This window comes from Bemisia tabaci, chromosome 1 (genome assembly GCF_918797505.1).
Source record: "Bemisia tabaci chromosome 1, PGI_BMITA_v3".
Taxonomy (NCBI): domain Eukaryota; kingdom Metazoa; phylum Arthropoda; class Insecta; order Hemiptera; family Aleyrodidae; genus Bemisia; species Bemisia tabaci.
Window position 1 is genome coordinate 39,755,642 of NC_092793.1, and position 19,658 is coordinate 39,775,299.

At 39.6% G+C, this 19,658-nt stretch overlaps 1 protein-coding gene and 1 long non-coding RNA gene across 12 annotated transcripts in view; one reads left to right on the forward strand and one right to left on the reverse strand.

Annotated features, from left to right (window-relative positions):
• Positions 1-4,591, reverse strand: part of polybromo (protein) — a 157,153-nt gene extending 152,562 nt beyond the window's left edge. For 3 of the 11 annotated variants that reach the window (XR_002009355.2, XR_002009358.2, XM_019050587.2), the window contains exon 1: positions 4,169-4,350. Coding sequence is in view for 5 of the 11 variants with exons in the window: in XM_019050587.2 (XP_018906132.2) it covers positions 4,169-4,264 (96 nt within the window). In the remaining 6 variants the exon portion in view is untranslated. Of the gene's footprint in view, positions 1-4,164; positions 4,353-4,398 lie in introns of those variants that run through there. The other 8 variants (XM_019050589.2, XM_019050598.2, XR_011899929.1 and 5 more) reach the window with 7 other exon arrangements.
• A 460-nt stretch (positions 4,592-5,051) lies between these two features.
• LOC140224681 (uncharacterized) lies at positions 5,052-12,880 on the forward strand. Its single transcript, XR_011899930.1, has 3 exons — positions 5,052-5,306; positions 11,451-11,726; positions 12,655-12,880. It is a non-coding gene; the product is annotated as an uncharacterized lncRNA (long non-coding RNA).
• The last annotated feature ends 6,778 nt before the right edge of the window (positions 12,881-19,658 follow it).

Genomic DNA, 19,658 nt, shown 5'->3' on the forward strand with positions numbered 1-19,658 from the left:
ACCCCCCCCCCCCCCCTATCAAACTCCACCCCTCAAAATCTAATGCCTCTTTCAACTTTTTATTTCGCAGAATAGTAGTTCTGATGGGGCTCCACAAAATGCTAGAAATTTGAACCAAGTTTCTTGCAATTTAAGAAAAATATCAGGCGCTACCTACTCAGAAATCCGAAAATCTTGAAAAGACGGAAATACATACATACGCACATAAGGACATGCGTACATACCATACGTCCACACATACTTTGATAAGTATACACACACACTTTTTTAATCTCTGCTCTAGGCGTCAATGACTAAGTTTTGTTAAAACAGTTATAAATAAATGTAGAAAACAACAGCATGTATGTGTGTACGTACACTCATTCATACATGTATAACATACAAAATGTTTAGAACAAACCATACACACACATCCTACTTACCAACAACTAAGATACAAAAGAGCCTTGCACAAAAAGGGCTAAAATTCGCCCGTTTTCGGGCCCTCGAAATTGGGGTCGGTGTGAGGTATTTTTTCATCTATAGGGTGACCCTTTACACATAATAAAATTTCAGATTGAGTATACGCACCGTTTTTGAGATATGGGGGGGCAAAGTCCCCGATTTTTACTCATATTTGCAGGTATTTTATAGTCGAACTTCGGCTGCTACAAGGTACCGGATGTAGATATTGAAGCGCGGTTTGCGGTGATTTGTCAAGCTATTTCTGGATTATTTTTTCACATCTTTTACAAACCCGCAAATGGTTTTTCGGGGGGGGGGGGGGGGGGAGCTTTATTCATACTATCATGACCGTTCGTATACGTCTTACTGGCATTAATTGCTTCGTTCTCGACTCCTCTCCACGCCGTAATCATGATGGTATTTTCTGTTAGGAATCTTTCTTCTTCTTTATATTTGACCAATTCTAATGTTGTCTCCCCCTTTTTCCCTTTTTAAACCCCCCCCCCCCCCAATTCTAAACACTCCCTCTCAAGTGTATATTCCTGTGCGGCAGATATGAAGGTGTTATTTGTGGGGAATTATTTTCTGTCTTTATGGTTGATAAACTTTGACCCCACCTATTTCCTCCTTCCCCCCTTTACCCCTGTTTCACCCCCCCCCCCATTTCCACCGTACCTTACTCGAAGTTGTCTGCTCCCTCTGCAGCAGAAATGAGGATGTTTCCGGTAACTATTACACTATCCGATAACTATTATACTCTCACAAAAAAAAGTATTCAAGCATGTAAAAAAGAGAAAAGAGGGGGGGGGGGCAGTGGAAAGAGGGAATAAGGTAGGAAATATGAACTAGTGAGGGGGGATGGGAAAGAGAAAAAAGGGTGGGGGGTGTCTCCCTTGTATTGAGTTTAAAAAAGTAAAAAATTCTTCGCTGGAAACATCCTCATTTCTGCTGCGGAGGGAGCAGACAACTTCGAGTAAGGTACGGTGGAAATTGGGGGGGGGGGGTGAAACATGGGTAAAGGGGGGAAGGAGGAAATAGGTGGGGTCAAAGTTTATCAACCATAAAGACAGAAAAATAATTCCCCACAAATAACACCTTCATATCTGCCGCACAGGAATATACACTTGAGAGGGAGTGTTTAGAATTGGGGGGGGGGGGGGGAGGTTAAAAAGGGAGAAAGGGGGAGACAACATTAGAATTGGTCAAATATAAAGAAGAAGAAAGATTCCTAACAGAAAATACCATCATGATTACGGCGTGGAGAGGAGTCGAGAACGAAGCAATTAATGCCAGTAAGACGTATACGAACGGTCATGATAGTATGAATAAAGCTCCCCCCCCCCCCCCCCCCCGAAAAACCATTTGCGGGTTTGTAAAAGATGTGAAAAAATAATCCAGAAATAGCTTGACAAATCACCGCAAACCGCGCTTCAACATCTACATCCGGTACCTTGTAGCAGCCGAAGTTCGACTATAAAATACCTGCAAATATGAGTAAAAATCGGGGACTTTGCCCCCCCATATCTCAAAAACGGTGCGTATACTCAATCTGAAATTTTATTATGTGTAAAGGGTCACCCTATAGATGAAAAAAAACCTCACACCGACCCCAATTTCGAGGGCCCAAAAACGGGCGAATTTGTGCATGGCTCTTTTCCCTCCTCTTTCTGATCTCAATACTTCACTTTCAAAATTGAAGCACTGGTGCAAGGGCGTTTCTTGGTTGCAGTGTCTCAAAATCTCTGCTAACGTTTCATCCATAATGATAGGGGCAAATGTATGAAATTTGCTGTTAGTTACTTTGACTGAATATTCTTCATGACTTCACAGTAGGTACTGAAAACGTAAACTTTCAGAAAATTCCCCCCATAGTTTCCTTTCTGAAATAAAAATTAGGACTGGAGATTCTGAAACACCGCAACCGAGAAATGCCCTTACAGCACTCAACGCCTCAATTTTCGCACCATATCCCTCCCTTTTTCAAGCAACTTAATCGCCAAATTTAATTACATTACATGAATTTGAATGGCATGTATTTTCATGATCTATGACCCGGAATCGGTACTTTTCACAAGGTCTCGGGTAAGGGTCCAACATCATGGGAGAATGCAATAGTGTACCTATTATCTTTGGAGAATTGGTTGAAAATGCACTAAAAAGAGAGGGAAAATGGTGTAATCCTATAGGTCGAACTGAGTGGTTCTCATGAGCCAAGGAGAAAACAATAAACTAACAGAAGGATCTCTCATGAGTTGCTATTAATTATTCCATCACTTTTCTCCTTTGTCCATTGCAAAAACCCGCTTCCACCCGATAGGATAGCTCCATTTTCCGCTTGTCCATAGCTTCATGAATCAATTTCAAATAAGAGGCTGCAGGACCTACTCGACAGATGCGAGAAGCAGCAATACCTTACGAACACATGTGAACATCTCAGAGGGCATTTTTCCCAGTTGTGACAGAATTTCAACCCACTTGTAGAAATAATGAGATAATCACCGAGCAAATTTAAACACTGATGAGACTTGGGTGGCAAAAAAATATCGATTTTTAACTCTACAAAACGACAAAACTACATTAGTACAATGTATATTGTTGGAGGAGAGGGCAATAGAGCATTGATTCTTCCACAAGAGCTCGCTCATCTTACGTTGAGACAAATATCAATTTCTGATTAGCTCCAAACCTGCACCACTCAACTGGTTAATACATGCTATCAGATGAGAATGAGAATATTGATGAGTAATGACAGAAACAATACTTGTCATTCCTCTCCACCTCAATGTTTAGAAATATCTTTTCTTGAAAATAAGCATGAGACTCACGCTTGGTTCCAGGTAAAGGAGTGGCTTGGGGATTGAACCTATGTTCCCTCCTCCAAATTACCAGCTCATTCCAACCATTTTCACTGTCACTGGAGTGTGTGAGGATAATCAAAATTGTTGAGCATACAACTCTACTATATCCTAAATTTTCCCCATATAAAAATGTGAATTTTTCGAAAGAAACATATTAGGTACCTGTCTCATAAAGCTACTATCCGCCGATCAAGAGATGGCTAGGAGTAAAAACCTGATGATCACAGGAGGCCTGATGGATGATCAGGGGAGAGTCAAAGTGAATTTATTCACTTCAATTTTGTTAAAGATCACTTTAAGAGGGTGATGGAAAAGTTTCACTGCGGATTCCACTGGATGAAAAATTACTTAACAAAATATAAGTGCAATGGCGACAAGATCCAAGGTACTTGTTGATAGAGAACATCTTACATAAGAGTACACAGTAAAAGTTGCAGAAAACCAATCATTGCAACAGAGCCTGAAATTTTTAGAAATGCTTGATGTTAAAATGTAGGATTCTTCACCAGATACCTACTACCTTTTAGCCACAAACTTGCTTGGGGTGACGAGGCTTTTCACTGCAGCTCCTTGGAGACCCCAGAATCAGGTCCTTATGGAACGCTTGGGAGCAGTTCCACTCGGTTCATGTAAAAATCTTGATAATCCAGTCAAGTACGTAATACCCGGAGAGTCACCATTAGACAACTGAGGCGATTGAATTCAAGACACAGCACCAATAGCCTTGCAGACTGGTGATTGAAATTGATAGACAGAAGCGATGGACAAAGAAAACGAAGGGAAAGAAGAGTGATCCTTCGTGGAAGCAGGTGGCTGCGATGGAAAAGGTAGAGATGAATGAGGATTGAGGAAGCCTTCTCACCTACCGTTTCTTCTTGGGCCCTATACATAACAATGGCTGTAAAATTTGCTTGATCAATGCATGTGCCATCCTCAATCTTCTGAGAAAGACTTTGAGGCATATGAATGATATTATTTATACGTCAAGAAAATTGAAGATAAAAAAACGAAAGATTGCAAAATCCATCGATGAGTCAACTAGTGGGGCGACATGACAAGTAATGGTAAATAACAGTATCAACATCTGAGTGTATACCTACTATATGTGGGTGAAAAGCTGCGTCAGAAATTAAAATTCCATGTAATCAAGAAAATGCACATTCCTAGAGGTTGCGAAATGAGAATTGTGGGGGGAGGGGGGCAATGGAACATTGGAAGCTCTCGCTCTTACCAGCCACAGCCACGGCATAAAATCTAACGCCTTTTACAGCATAGAAGGTACTGTAGCCTATGCTGTAGCCAGCGACCAGTTCTACAGGACCTTGGACTCCCGTAAGCCCGTAAGAGTCAATGTAAAAATTCGTGAGCAGGTACTAGTGCTGCTCTCTCGCGTAGGATCCTCGCAACTCACTGCTGTTATCAGTTGTTGGACTTCATTAATAAAATCCGTAGGATCGCGTATAACTGCAAAAAATCGAATTTTGCACCGAACTGATACGTACCGCAAGCCCGGCCTAGTCAAAAGGGGTCGAAAAACGCCAAAAATATACTTATTTTTCAAGAATTCAGCCGCCTTATGTGTTATTTTTCAATCTCCGGCTTAACCTCACTTTGGAGCGGGCGATGGATGAGTCGAGGTTCGGGGGGAAGGATCCTCTGAGTTGACTAGGATCCTACGCGAGAATGCGCTGCAATCACTCGCTCACAACACCACAACAGAACGGCGTCCTATAGAACTCGTCCTATGGAACGCCGTTAGTGTCAAAACCCTTTTCTTGCGCGCGCGGAATTTTTTCTGGCGCGCGGAATTTTTTTTCGGCGCGCGGAAAGAAAAAACCCGTTTCCGATGAAAATCTCTGAATTTCCGGATTCCGCGCCGGTTTTCGATATATTTGCGCCGTTTGTGTCAAAACTATTTTTGTCGGCGCGCCGCTTCAAATCTGTTCCGCGCGCGGAATTTTCGATATATAGATTCCTGCTCGCCGTTTGTGTCAAGCCTATTTGGTAGAGTCCCTTTATACCCAGAGTTAAGGTGAATCCAGGGACGAGTTCTATAGGACGCCGTTCTGTTGTGAGCGGGTGATTGCAGCGCATTCTCGCGTAGGATCCTAGTCAACTCAGAGGATCCTTCCCCCGAACCTCGACTCATCCATCGCCCGCTCCAAAAGTGAGGTTAAGCCGGAGATTGAAAAATAACACACAAGGCGGCTGAATTCTTGAAAAATAAGTATATTTTTGGCGTTTTTCGACCCCTTTCAACTAAGGAGGGCTCGCCGTAGAGTACCTGAATAGCGAGAGTATAGACAGATGTGAAACTCCGAAAATCCATCAGGCCTTCACCGATGAATCTTTCCGACTGGCGACTTGGACGGTCAACCGTTGGAATTCGGCGATTTACCCCGAATCTCCACCGCGGCGGTGCATGTTCGGGGATCGAGCACCTCAACGTTTTCATGTAAACAACTAAGATGGCGGCGCATATTGCGCGGGTGTTTTGAATTTATGGATCGCGGGCAAGATCCACACTTTAAGCGGACTTGAAGCAACCACGTACTTAATTAAAATTTACATTTAAATATTTTTATCAAGTTAATATTAATTCCTGATAGTCGAATGAAGGAAGTTTTCTCCCGTTAAGACAAAAGCTGCAATGTCGCCGTTTATCAATGCATTCTAGGAGAGAAAAAGTAGCAGCCAGAAGAATGAGTCTTGAGCGACCATCCTCAGCATTCATTCCTTCTTTTCAGAGATTTTTTGTCATCACTTATCAGGGATGTAAAATGAAATCTAACATGATATGAAAGTACACAGATTTCTTAGGAGGAGTGTACACCACCCATAAAATTATCTTATAATAAAATTAAGAGTTTGACTCTTATTTTGTTAAATATTGAGATTTTCTGATTCTACGCATTTCACGGCCTACTGAGCCTATTGCAGAAGTTATACTTTCATGAAATTTTACCTTATATGAAATTGCATGCAATTTTGCATCTCTGCTCATTATGGAACCCATTCAGCAGGCTATCAAGACTGAGGCTGCTTTAAAAATGTAAATGGTGCTAGCAAGAAAGGGGTTGGGCCTCTAGGAGGAACATATTTTTTCAAATTAAAATTTATCATGAGGGTGAAAATTCTCACACATCAGGCAAATAGGGATTGTCCCCTCCCCCTTATTCAGAGAGAGTACTAACATTTTTCTGGGACAATTTTGGTCAATTTCACTGTGAAGTGTGTCAGCAGCGCCCAACTCCCTCCCCGCAGGCACAAGACCTCTCCAGTTAGATTTCCCGGGTCCAGCTGAAATGGCACAGCTACATTTAATCATTCAATCTAATCTTTCAAATCTACGTTAAGTCGTACGTTTATGGTAGACTTCAGATTTCGATACTTGTCTGTTACGCATTTGCAAACATTTGTTTTTTTTTGTAACTGTCTTCAAAACACCAGCGTCATTGTCCGGTGGATTTTCCATCAGAGTCTACACACTTAGACTCATCACTGACCAATTTCTCTGGAATATCTAGCATGAATGGTTAAAATGTAGATTTCACTTTGCAGATAAAGTAGCTGAGGGCCCGAAAAAAAATTTTCACTTATATTGACTTCTTTAAAGACCTTTCTGACCTTAAAAGAAGCATGTGGACTTTAGGTCTGGCTGTGTTATGAGAGGCTGCACAACAGAATCAAATTATTCTCTTGAGATAAATTCCTTACCTCTGAACTAGAAAAGCCATTGATTCAGCTTTGTTCTGACCCCAACACAAATAAAACAATCAGCCCAACAGGCAGCAAGCGTCAAGAGATATTTATGCATTTATCCTCTCAGTTATTTGCACTTGGTCTGGAAAATACTGAAATAATGGTTTATACTGCTGAGAGCAATGGAATTTGTTGGATGTTCAACGTCTTTCGCAAATATTGACACATTACGGCAAGAGGCTGGTGTTACCTTTGATGCATCAACGAAGAGGTATCACAAACAACTTCGAAGTTAAAAGTTACAAAATCAAGCAGCGCTACTACATTTAAATTTGAGAATACTAGATATTCATACCAATTAGGTAATCAGAGACGTTTGGAGACTTTTATACGTAAATTCCGGTGGAAAACCCACTCCATGAAGACATTGGTACAATGTACAAGTGGAGTGAAACAGTTGCAAAAAGTAAACAAATACTTACGTTCGCGTAACGGTGAGCTTAGCTTATTGAGGCTAAAATGGAACGACTGAAACGATTAAATTAATTTTGAATTATTATACTATAATCGATCAGCACACGATGCTTGGGCATGCGATCGGTAGGCTTGGTTTCGTAAACAAATATGGCGGCGGTCCGTCACAACGTTGAGAGTGCCGAACCCCCGAAAACGCACCGCCGCGGTGGAGATTCGGGGTAAATCGCCGAATTCCAACGGTTGACCGTCCAAGTCGCCAGTCGGCAAAACCCTTCACCGATGCCTCCGCGAATAAAGTTAGGGCCCAGAAATGCAGCCAACCTATGAATTTCAATTATCCAGAACGATTTATTAATACAATTCTTACGAACCATCGTTTATAAAGCACGTATTTGACTTAGTTTTTGCATAAAATTACTCATTTTTGTGGAAGAACGCTCATTTATGTACTTTCCTAGCCATCTTCGTAAGAATTAGAATCTACCGACTGGCAGTGAAATTTAGTGCGTCAGAAGTTGGTTAGAAGGGTGGCTGCACTTTTGGGCCCTAAGCCCTCCATGAAGCGATCTGTCCATACTCTCGCTATACAGGTACTCTAGCTCGCCGCACATTACGTTAAGGCCTAGACACACACGGCGATTAATCGCCGCGATTGCAATCGCGACGTTTAAACGCAGGTGTATTCGGTCAATCGCCGCGACGGGCGAGTGAAATTCTCGGAATTTCTCCAATCGCCGCGATTGAATTCAAAGTAGGATTCAATCCTACTTTTTGGGCGAGTAGATGCATTTTTTGAGTCCTGTTAATTCTTGATGGATGCGAAATCCACCAGTACATGTGGTCTACATGTGTTTTTGTTTACGTTCTTCTGTCTTCCTGCTGTCTTCGTGGTTCTCGCACAGAGTTGCTAAAAGAAATTTCATCAAATGAAATTTCGTGAAATTTCTTTTTTCCCCATGAAATTTCTTTCGACCGACAAAATGTCAAATATGCTTGTTTTTTCAAACAGAATTTGTTTTTATTTTTAAAGAGAATAGTATTCGTCAATTAGACCAATTAAAGCTACTTATTTATCAAATATTTACTATTTAAAAAAAGAAATACGTTAGCGAAGGAAACTGTTAGTTTCTGAAAAATCATTTAAATTGTTTCAAGGATAGTTTAAGATCCCTCCCTCGCTTTTGTACCAAAAAAGGATAGACTATTAGGGGGAACTAGGATTCTTAATAGTTGAGAACTTTGTTATGTTCCAAATATGAAAGCTAACGTCTTACTTTATCCGTAAAATTTATTTTGGTGTTCAACCGGTACGGCTGTGTGTTTAACCAAGATTTGAGAAAAAAATTCAAAATTATGTTTTTGCTGTTTTACTCAACTTTCTGGGCATTTCTAAAGTTCCCTTTCACAGTTCACCACGTGTATATAAAGGGAATTAAGGAGATTCATAAGTTTCTAGGGTTTAATCCTGCATTCTGAGTGTTATATGAAATTTCTGGAAATTTCCTCATGAAATTTTTTTTTATAATTTTTCATTTTTGTAAAGATGTAGCAATTTCTATTGCTCTCAGGAGGAAAATTAAGAATATCAGAGATACCATATGCTGCAGAAGTAAGGGAAGTCAGGAAAGGTTGAAATAACATAAACAATCAGCGCTGATCGCGGCGATTAATCGCTAGGTGTATACGTAATCGCACTGATGGTCTCTGTTGATTGTATTGCGTTGAGCGATGCGACCCGAACCAACCCAATCGCGGCGATTAATCGTCGTGTGTATCTAGGCCTTTACGGTGAAAAATTCGATTTTTTGCAGTTGTACGCGATCCTACGGATTTTAATGAAGTCCAACAACTGATAACAGCAGTGAGTTGCGAGGATCCTACGCGAGATAGTAGCACTAGTACCTGCTCACGAATTTTTACATTGACTCTTACGGGAGTCCAGGGTCCTATAGAACTGGTCCCTGGTGAATCTCTAGCGATTTAGGGACAGAAACCGCTACCACGTCGCGCTGCTACGTGAGCGAGTCTTTGAAAGTGAATAATTAACTAAGACTTGAAATTCATGCAAAAAATCGACCGAATACGCGTAGCAGCATACATTCTGAGTAGAATGATACCAAATTTGTGGGTATTATTAGCAAAAATATACCCGAATTTATGCAGACCAATTTCTTTATGGGCGGCTCAATGTGTAAGAGAGAGACAGCATGCTGTGACGTTTGTTTACATCTGGTCGCTTCCCTCCCCCCCCCCCCCCCCTTGAGGAAAGTAAGGAAGTTCGGCTGGCGATGTAGTCCAGGCAAATAAGCCATGAAAAGGGCTATAGCTTGCAAAAATCCCGGGTAGCAATGTTTTCATCGACCCCTATGTAATTTTTGACGCTGAATCCGAATTTCAACTTTGCGCCATTGAATTCGGACCGGAAAGTTGCCAAATTTGGCAAAAATGGCCTAAAATCGGACTTTTTTCCAGATTATGGCCTGTAACTTGTCAAAAATTGATCTAACGACAAAATTAGTTATTTTCAGAAATAAAGCTCGTTAAATTTCCTATAAAAAAATTCTTGCACACTTTTTTGCTCAAGGCAAAATCAAGCGCGCTGGCGGGCTCCAAACTTTGAAAAGTGAGCGAAAATTTGGTTTTTTGCGGGTTATGGCCTGTGACTCGTCCAAAATTGATCTAACGACAATTTGGTTGTTTTTAAAAAAAAGTTCGTTAAATTTCCCATAAAAAAGTTCCTATACACTTTTTTGCTCAAGGCAAAATTAAGCGCGCTGGCGGGCACCGAACTTAGAAAAATGAACAAAAATTGCGTTTTTTGGCGGTTTTTGCAAAAATCCCGGGAAGTTATGTTTTCAGTGACTCCTACGTAATTTTTGACGCTGAATCCGAATTTCAACTTTGCACAGTTAAATTCGGACCGGAAAGTTGCCAAATTTGGCAAAAATGGCCTAAAATCGGACTTTTTTCCGGATTATGGCCTGTAACTTGCCAAAAATTGATCTGACGATAAAATTAGTTATTTTCCGAAATAAACCTCGTTAAATTTCGTATAAAAAAGTTCCTATACATTTTTTTGCTCAAGGCAAAATTAAGCGCGCTAGCGGGCACCGAACTTAGAAAAATGAACAAAAATTGCGTTTTTTTGCGGTTTTTGCAAAAATCCCGGGAAGTTATGCTTACAGTGACTCCTACGTAATTTTTGACGCTGAATCCGAATTTAAACTTTGCACAATTAAATTCGGACCGGAAAGTTGCCAAATTTGGCAAAAATGGCCTAAAATCGGACTTTTTTCCGGATTATGGCCTGTAACTTGCCAAAAATTGATCTGACGATAAAATTAGTTATTTTCCGAAATAAACCTCGTTAAATTTCCTATAAAAAAGTTCCTATACATTTTTTTGCTCAATGGAAAATCAAGCGCGCTGGCGGGCTCCGAACTTTGAAAAATGAGCAAAAATTGTGTTTTTCGCGGTTTTTGCCCAATGTCTCCTGTTTTAATCGTCCGACGAGTGATTTCTGGACAAATTAAGTGAAGATGATAAAATTTACACTTAGTGAAATGAATTGATGCAAATAATAAGGATAACCCAACACATTACAGTATGCACAATTTTCGCACATTTTACAAAGTTTGGAGCCCGCCAGCGCGCGTGGTTTTGCCTTGAGCAAAAAAGTGTGCAGAAATTTTTTTATAGGAAATTTAACGAGCTTTATTTCTGAAAATAACTAATTTTGTCGTCAGATCAATTTTTGGCAAGTTACAGGCCATAATCTGGAAAAAAGTCCGATTTTAGGCCATTTTTGCCAAATTTGGCAACTTTCCGGTCCGAATTCAATGGCGCAAAGTTGAAATTCGGATTCAGCGTCAAAAATTACATAAGAATCGATGAAAACATTGCTACCCGGGATTTTTGCAGGCTCTTTTCCTTGTTTGCCTGGACTAATGGATGAAATACCTTTCCTAGCCTCGGAGACCTGAGATCGGGTTCTGGTTCATGTTGTATCAAAGTGTGTTCAATGTGAGGTTAGATGATTTGTATTTGAACGAAGATTTTATCGAAAAGAAAACAATTTCATCAGAGTGCTGAAGTGTTGTGGGAATATTTTACAGTCGTGAATCTGGGGTGAATTTGAATTACCTACTTTGTACTTTTATTCATCCAGCTAAATAATTGTGCAACATCTAAGGATTTCCTTTCAAGAAACTGTACCCACAAATGATGGAAACATGACATGCACAGGTATGTAATATCCTGAACTCGTAAATATTTCACAAGTTTTGTATCTACTTACTTAGAACTGAATCTGCAGCAGATGTTAAAGGATAGCATGAAGATTTTTTTCCAGCATCAATGATTGGAACTTCTTGCCGAAATCCATGCAGCAATGATTAAAACTTCAATCCTGCTGAACCAGTTTGGCATTGTATACTGCCAACAGCTATTTACTCTTTTTCAAGCTCTATTTGCATCCCTAAGATTTATCCATGCAGAGTTATACCCATTCACACGGTTGCGATTCAGGGCGATTTATTGAGTAGATAAGCAAGTTTTCCGGATTATACTTTTGTAGGTAGAGAAATTAAAAGTAATAATCGACTCTCATAGTTGGACTTGTGAAAAGTTCAATCAGGGATGACTGTTTTAGAACTAGGGAAAGAAAAGAAGCAACAAATGTCATATCAACCTGGGTGCATTATTCATCAGCGGTCCCATATCTGCAATGGTTAACCTTTACATTTATGTTGAATGGTGCTATCATTTGATGTGACGTTTGTTCATTCTCTTCTTTTGCCGGTTCTAAAGATAGGATTTTTGCCAATGTTAGGCCCCTTTGAGTGCCCTCTCACCTTCAAAATTCCTTTTCGACTGAACAGCTAGAATGCAACTGCTTCTTAGACGAATTGTGTGCCTTTTCAAGCAAGTTTGGAAAGCAGCAAGAGTCTTTGAGCCTTGGTGACTTTAGGCCAGGTGAAAAACTTATGACTGTTGTTAACATGAACCGATGCATTATTTGAATGTCAAATGAGACTAAGTGAATTAGGTCTTCTCGAACCACATTTTTGTAGAATGTCTCCAAGTTGCTACAGGCAACAATCTATTTCTTTCATATCCTTGATTCATAGTTCTTATTTTTCATATTACACAGTTTCTGGTCTCTTCTTTCTAGGATTGTGGATACCAGCCTACTAATGCTTCTCAGGTCTTGCTGGAAGGATGCCTTTTCTTTTCGGATTCCCAAACAAGATCAATTCTCTGGCTGAGATGTAACACTTTAACAATTTGCTACATTTATGTAACATGTCTAAAAAGCTCTACATCAACTAGATGATAAGTATTACTTTAGTACACTCCTGTATTTAAATTCAAATAATACAAAATATTCTTTCATCGTACCTGCTGCATTACTTTGTATACGGTCCCTCTCATTCTAAAGAAAAAAAAATCCGAAACCTTCACTCCTGCCTCTTGCAGAAGTCATTAACTACCTATAAATAAAATATTTTACTCCAACAATGAGCTTTAGTAAAAATATTTACTCTCTCAAACTGTAATTCTGAGAGACTGCTTGAAATGTTGCAAACAGGGGTGCAAAATCTTCCACACATTCACATTTCAGAGGGTAGTCTACCCCCCCCCCCCCCAAAAAAAAAATTGTTAAGTTTTTAAGCTTTTGGCTTGAAACTTTGGCATAAGGTGGGTAGTAACCTCAAACTATGATTCCCCCCAATAAAATTTGGGGGGGTGGGGGCACTCCTTCCCCTTAAAACCACAAAAGATTGAAAAAATAGGGTCATTTTGTGACAGAGATTTCTCAAGACTAGATGAATGAATTTCAATATTCTTTGGCTCATTATGTGTCTAAGTATGTTTATTACAAAGTGTCCAAAGGATTTTTTGTTTCATGAATGGAAGTTTGTTATAAAGAAAGATTTCTAATTTTTTTATATTATTTTTAATCATCTGAGCTTATTCATAATTTTTGAAAATGAAAAAGAAAGAATATTGAAATGTTTTTCTGACATGTTGTAGCCTGAATCATGAGTTTTTCTTTTTACAAAAAAAGAAGTATATAGCTATTGTAGAACCCGAGATATCTCCCACAAGGCTCGTGAAAGCCTAAAAAAAAAGTGATGATCTGATCACTTTTTCCTGTTTTCCAGACAAAGTATACTGTTGAAATGCACCAAAAAAAAAAAAAAAAAAAAAAAAAAAATTGAGATGGTTTGGGTAGACCACCCCCTTAACACTTGCCCTCCGGCTTTCCATAAAATTTCCCACCGATTGCTAAATGACAATTTTTTTTTCTTAGATATGACCTTTGACTTTAAACTTTTAAAGTTTAAAATTTTTCCTCTTCCCGCCTGCACTTGCTCGGGCATTTTCAACTCCTGGAAACCCTCCTCTCTGGCAACTTCTCTCTCCTGGTCGCAAAGTCTCAACAAATCTTCATTCAATTCAGCCAAAATAAAAAAATTCCACTATCAAAATTAATTTGAACATTAATATCTGTACATGTATCAAAGCTATTACTCTATATAAAGCTGCTGTTCCCACTCACTCTGCCCCCCCTAGAGAAAAATTGGCCGAAGCGATTTCCTTTAAAATTGGTACACGCTTAGCTATTGTAATGAGGAGTTGATTAAAATTATTCCCATTCAAATCCGCTGCCTCGGATGCCCGCAAGAGCGAAAAGTTATTTCTCCATATAGTATTACATTGGAGATACGCGGTTGTTTACGCGCATCGCACCGAACAGGTTCAATCCTGTTGCGTGACGTCACTGCCTTACAGACGAAATTTAAGGTTTTAGGAGGTATTTTTCGACGAATGTTTGTGGAAATTGGTAAGCGGGGGTATTTTTCTCGGGGGATCTCGAATTTTTGGTCGGATTTTCAAAATCTCAAAATCCAAGATGGCGGCCGTGGCCTAAAATGCTAAGTCGGCTCCTGTTTGATTGATTTTCGTGAAACTCAGTATCCAGAGGTATTTTTCGACGAGAAACTCGAATTTTTAGTCAGATTTTCAAAATTTCAAAATCCAAGATGGCGGCCGTGGCCTAAAATGCTCAGTCGGCTCCTGTTATGTCGATTTTCGTGAAACTCGGTATCCAGGGGTATTTTTCGACGAGAAACTCGAATTTTCGGTCAGATTTTCAAAATTTTCAAATCCAAAAGATGGCGGCCGTGGCCTAAAATGCTACGTCGGCTCCTGTTCTATCGATTTTCGTGAAACTCGGTATCCAGGGTACTTTTCGACGAGAAACTCGAATTTTTGGTCAGATTTTCAAAATTTTCAAATCCAAAAAATGGCGGCCGTGGCCTAAAATGCTACGTCGGCTCCTGTTCTATCGATTTTCGTGAAACTCGGAGATCTAGGGTACTTTTCGACGGGGAACTCGAATTTTTGGTTAATTAAATTTCAAAATCCAAGATGGCGGCCGTGGCCTAAAATGCTATATCGCTTCCGGATATCGATCGATTTTTGTGAAATTCGGTATTAGGGGGTATATTTCGACGGGAAATTAGAATTAAGGGTCCGGTTTTCAAAATTCAAAAATCCAAGATGACGAACGTTGTCTAAATTGCTATCTTGGCTTCCGATCCATCAATGTTTGTGAAATTCGGTATTAGGAGGTGTATTTCGACGGGAAATTAGAATTTTAGGTCCGATTTTCAAAATTCAAAAATCAAAAATGGCGAACATGGTCTAAATTGTTATTTCGGCTTCCGATCCATCGATTTTTGTGAAATTCGGTATTAGGAGGTGTATTTCGAAGGGAAATTAGAATTTTAGGTCCGATTTTCAACATTTCCAAATCTACGATGGCGGCCCCGCACGAAAACGCGGTCCGGACTCCCAGAACATCAATTTCTGTACAATTTGGTGAAAAAGAAGATTAAGACATAGATGTTGTCTCCTCATCAATGTTAAAAACTGTGCGGGGCGGTGGCGGCTCGCGGAGCGAGTCGCAAGTTCGTCGCGAAGCGTAGAACTGGGGTCCAGGGGCACTCCCCGGCTAGACGTGTCAGCTCGCAAAGCAAGCTAATCACGACTAGTCATATATATAAGCTCCAAGACCTCCTAAATTTGCCTCCTAAAATTGCTCACTCTGCCCCCCCTAGATAAAAATTGGCCGAAGCGATTTCCTTTAAAATTGGTACACGCTTAGATATTGTAATGAGGAGTTGATTAAAATTATTCCCATTCAAATCCGCTGCCTCGGATGCCCGCAAGAGCGAAAAGTTATTTCTCCATATAGTATTACATTGGAGATACGCGGTTGTTTACGCGCATCGCGCCGAACAGGTTCAATCCTGTTGCGTGACGTCACTGCCTTACAGACGAAATATAAGGTTTTAGGAGGTATTTTTCAACGGATTTTCGTGAAATACGGCATCCGGGAGTACTTTTCGACGGGAAACTCGAATTTTTGGTCAGATTTTCAAAATTTCAAAATCCAAGATGGCGGCCGTGGCCTAAAATGCTAAGTCGGCTCCTGTTTGATCGATTTTCGTGAAACTCGGTATCCGGGGGTATGTTTCGACGGGAAACTCGAATTTTTGGTCAGATTTTCAAAATTTCCAAATCCAAGATGGCGGCCGTGGCCTAAAATGCTAAGTCGGCTCCTGTTCGATCGATTTTCGTGAAACTCGGTATCCAGAGGTACGTTTCGACGGGAAACTCGAATTTTTGGTCAGATTTTCAAAATTTCCAAATCCAAGATGGCGGCCGTGGCCTAAAATGCTAAGTCGGCTCCTGTTCGATCGATTTTCGTGAAACTTGGTATCCGGAGGTACTTTTCGACGGGAAACTCGAATTTTTGGTCCGATTTTCAAAATTTCCAAATCCAAGATGGCGGCCGTGGCCTAAAATGCTAAGTCGGCTCCTGTTATATCGATTTTCGTGAAACTCGGTATCCAGGGGTATTTTTCGACGAGAAACTCGAATTTTTGGTCAGATTTTCAAAATTTCCAAATCCAAGATGGCGGCCCTGCACGAAAACGCGGTCCGGACTCCTAGAACATCAATTTCTGTAAAAATTGGTGATAAAGAAGATTAAGACATAGATGTTGTCTCCTCATTAATGTTAAAAACTGTGCGGGCGGTGGCGACTCGCGGAGCGAGTCGCAAGTTCGTCGCGAAGCGTAGAACTGGGGTCCAGGGGCACTCCCCGGCTAGACGTGTCAGCTCGCAAAGCGAGCTTATCACGACTAGTTTAAAGATGAGTTCACAACATTTAAACCTGAAACTGAAGGCCTTAAACGCCTTTGTAATGAATAATATGCAAGTAAATTACCTATCCTATTTTTAGGGGAATTTGTCAGGGGGGCCTCTTTTAACTATAGTGAGAATTCTTAAAAATATCCAGATTTTTTCCAGTTTCATTCAGCTCAAATGCATACTCTCACCTGAATAAGATGCAAAATCCTCAAGCATAAGATTTTTCAAAAGCTTTCAAGATTTTGCACATTGCTTGAGTATCTGCTGAGAAATTTTTCGTTCCTTTTTCTACTACTCTAGGAAAATATGGAGAGCAAGTTTTCTTAAACGATTTTTTTACAGCTTCTTGGTTACTTTTTGGAGGGAAAACTTCCAGTTGTAGAAAAACAAACGGCAACCACAGATTTATGAAAGATGGTCTCAAGGCTGTCCATTGGGATCAATGAGCAAAACAGATTAAGTTAGTGAAGAACCTTTGCGACAATCATAGGAAGGGCCCTGTAGATGTTAGCAGCTTCAGTGTAGGCACGAGGCTTGTTAGCTGCAGTCCTGTGGTGCGACATTTTAGAGGGTGATGCAGACCACTCGGTACAGACTTTTTTCTCCCGATCTAGTCATTAAATTATTTTTGGCGAAAAAAAGTAAAACATACTTTAGGCAATTAGAAAACAGTGGAATTGGATGAAAAATGTAAATTAATAAAAAGTCAAGTTTTACATGCATGAGTAGATTTTCTTCTCTCAGAGCGAAAAATTCTGCAAGACTTCTCCAAAGAAAGAGAAAAATAATTGATCTTCAAGTTTACATATTTACTACATTCAAAACATCATTGTCAATCAGGGTGTGGATTTTAGATGTTTGTCACTCTACCAATTTGCACATTTTTCAAAGAGGAAAAGAAAGCCTTTCCTTGACACCTGAAATAGTTGCGGTGCGCTTCATGACAATGTACACACAAATAAATGCTGGTGAAACAAAATAAAAACGTAAGTACATCATTTAGACTTAAGGAGCCAACAAACTCAGAAAAAAATGCAATATTTATTCAATTTCAAGGGCACTTTTGCATTTTACATAATCTGTTATTTTGCTATTTGTAAAGATTAGTACATTACCCTGAACAGAAAGGCTCAATACAAGTCACATTAGAAAAAGTTACAAAAAAGAGTTCTCTTACAAATTTAAAAACTCTTGCAAGGTGTAGAGAGGGTTTTGTAAAAAGTATTCTTTTAATACCTTAATGAACAAATTTGGGGACTCAGCTGTTGATGGTTACTTGTGGCAAAATTGGATGCAAGAAGAAAATATGATGGTAACGACTCACCAAATTCAGTTAATCCTTCATCAGAAATATAAGCTGAATAAAAACACCGATGAAGCTACTTAGGATACTTTAAACACAGCACTTACACTTTCATTTATTTTCTCATTTAGAATTAGAGGAATGAATGTAAGGGGTAGCTATTTGAACTTCACGCCACTTTAAATTTCTTAGATAATTTCTGGTCACAGATAAAAAATTTAGGAGAACTAGGTATATGTTTATTTACTCTGAACACACTACAACTTCTTGTGATGATTTTGTTTTGAGGTGACTCATGGTGAAGTTCTCAAAACCAGATGATTTGTAGTTGCTGCTAATTTCCTATCGCTTGACTGCTCAGATGAGAAACTGACAGCCATGTCATAGGATAGTAGCCGCTTTCTGAATCCAGAATAAAGAGGAGCAGGCTGAGGTGTAGGAAGCGCTCCAAAAAACTGAAAACAGACAATTAAACAGCATTATTCTGTATCCCATGCATTTGAATTGTATAATGGGTCATTTGGTGTCAATTCAAAGAGGTGGTGACCCTTCAGCTCTCAGATTCTATTTACACTTGATGTACAAATTTTATCTGTTGAAAAAAAATTCCCTAGATTTCAGGCTGTTCATCTAGAATGAAATTTCCAAATGTTCATAAAATTGCAGTTTTCTTTCTTCAAAAATACATATAGATCGGTGTAACTTTTCCATTGTGATGCAGGAGATTTTATCGTTAGAATTAGAATTTTTGAAGAGCTCTCTTGAAACTGAAAAATACAGTTTTTGCCCCGTCTTATGTGGAAAACAGGCACAGAGGGACATTTAGCTAAACCTAGTTGCCAACCATTTATTTGTAACTACCTCATTCCAGCAATTTTTTAAAGTGAGGAAAAATAGACATCTGAAATCATACTTTTATTATCTTCTTTGTTTTCCTGCTCTGATCGAACACAACAATTGAAATCTTTAATTTATTAACACATATTTATTTGAGATTGGACCTTACAAGCTCCCAAAATGTAGGTTCTTGCAATGTTACATGATTATTTTCTCAATAATTGTGCCCTTGGAAAAAACAAACATACTGTTTTAATACGCTCCAGTTTGTTTGAGCGATAATGACCCAGCACAACAAGTAAGAACGAAATCTGAGAAACTAAACTGGCTTGCCTGAGCCCTTGGTGCTCTTATTTTCATATCTTGGTCCCTACGCTCAATTTGATGAAATGCTCTTCCAAGGTGATAATTGGTCATGCTTAGGTTATGCGGCAATCAACAATGCCTAGGTACGAATAAATAATGAAGGAACCAAGAGCCAGAGGCACGCCTCACAGGCACATAATTTCTCTTCAATCTTTACTGGAAATTCTTTCGTACATGCAGAACCTCAGTTGTGAGAAAAGTATGATGGGTCAAATCCTAGTAGCACAGAAACAGATTACGAAAGGTGCAGGTACTAGATGCTGATAGTGCTTTGTCAAATGACAGTCCTAGTCTGGATAGGAACATTTCGACGATGAAACTCCCAAAGCACCTATCTCGTTTGCAGTGTTTAAAAATCTCTGCTCCCACTTTATTTTTATTGAGGAGAAAAAATCAATGTCATTCTTTGAGGTTTTCACAGAATTTTCTTTGTGCAGAAGAGA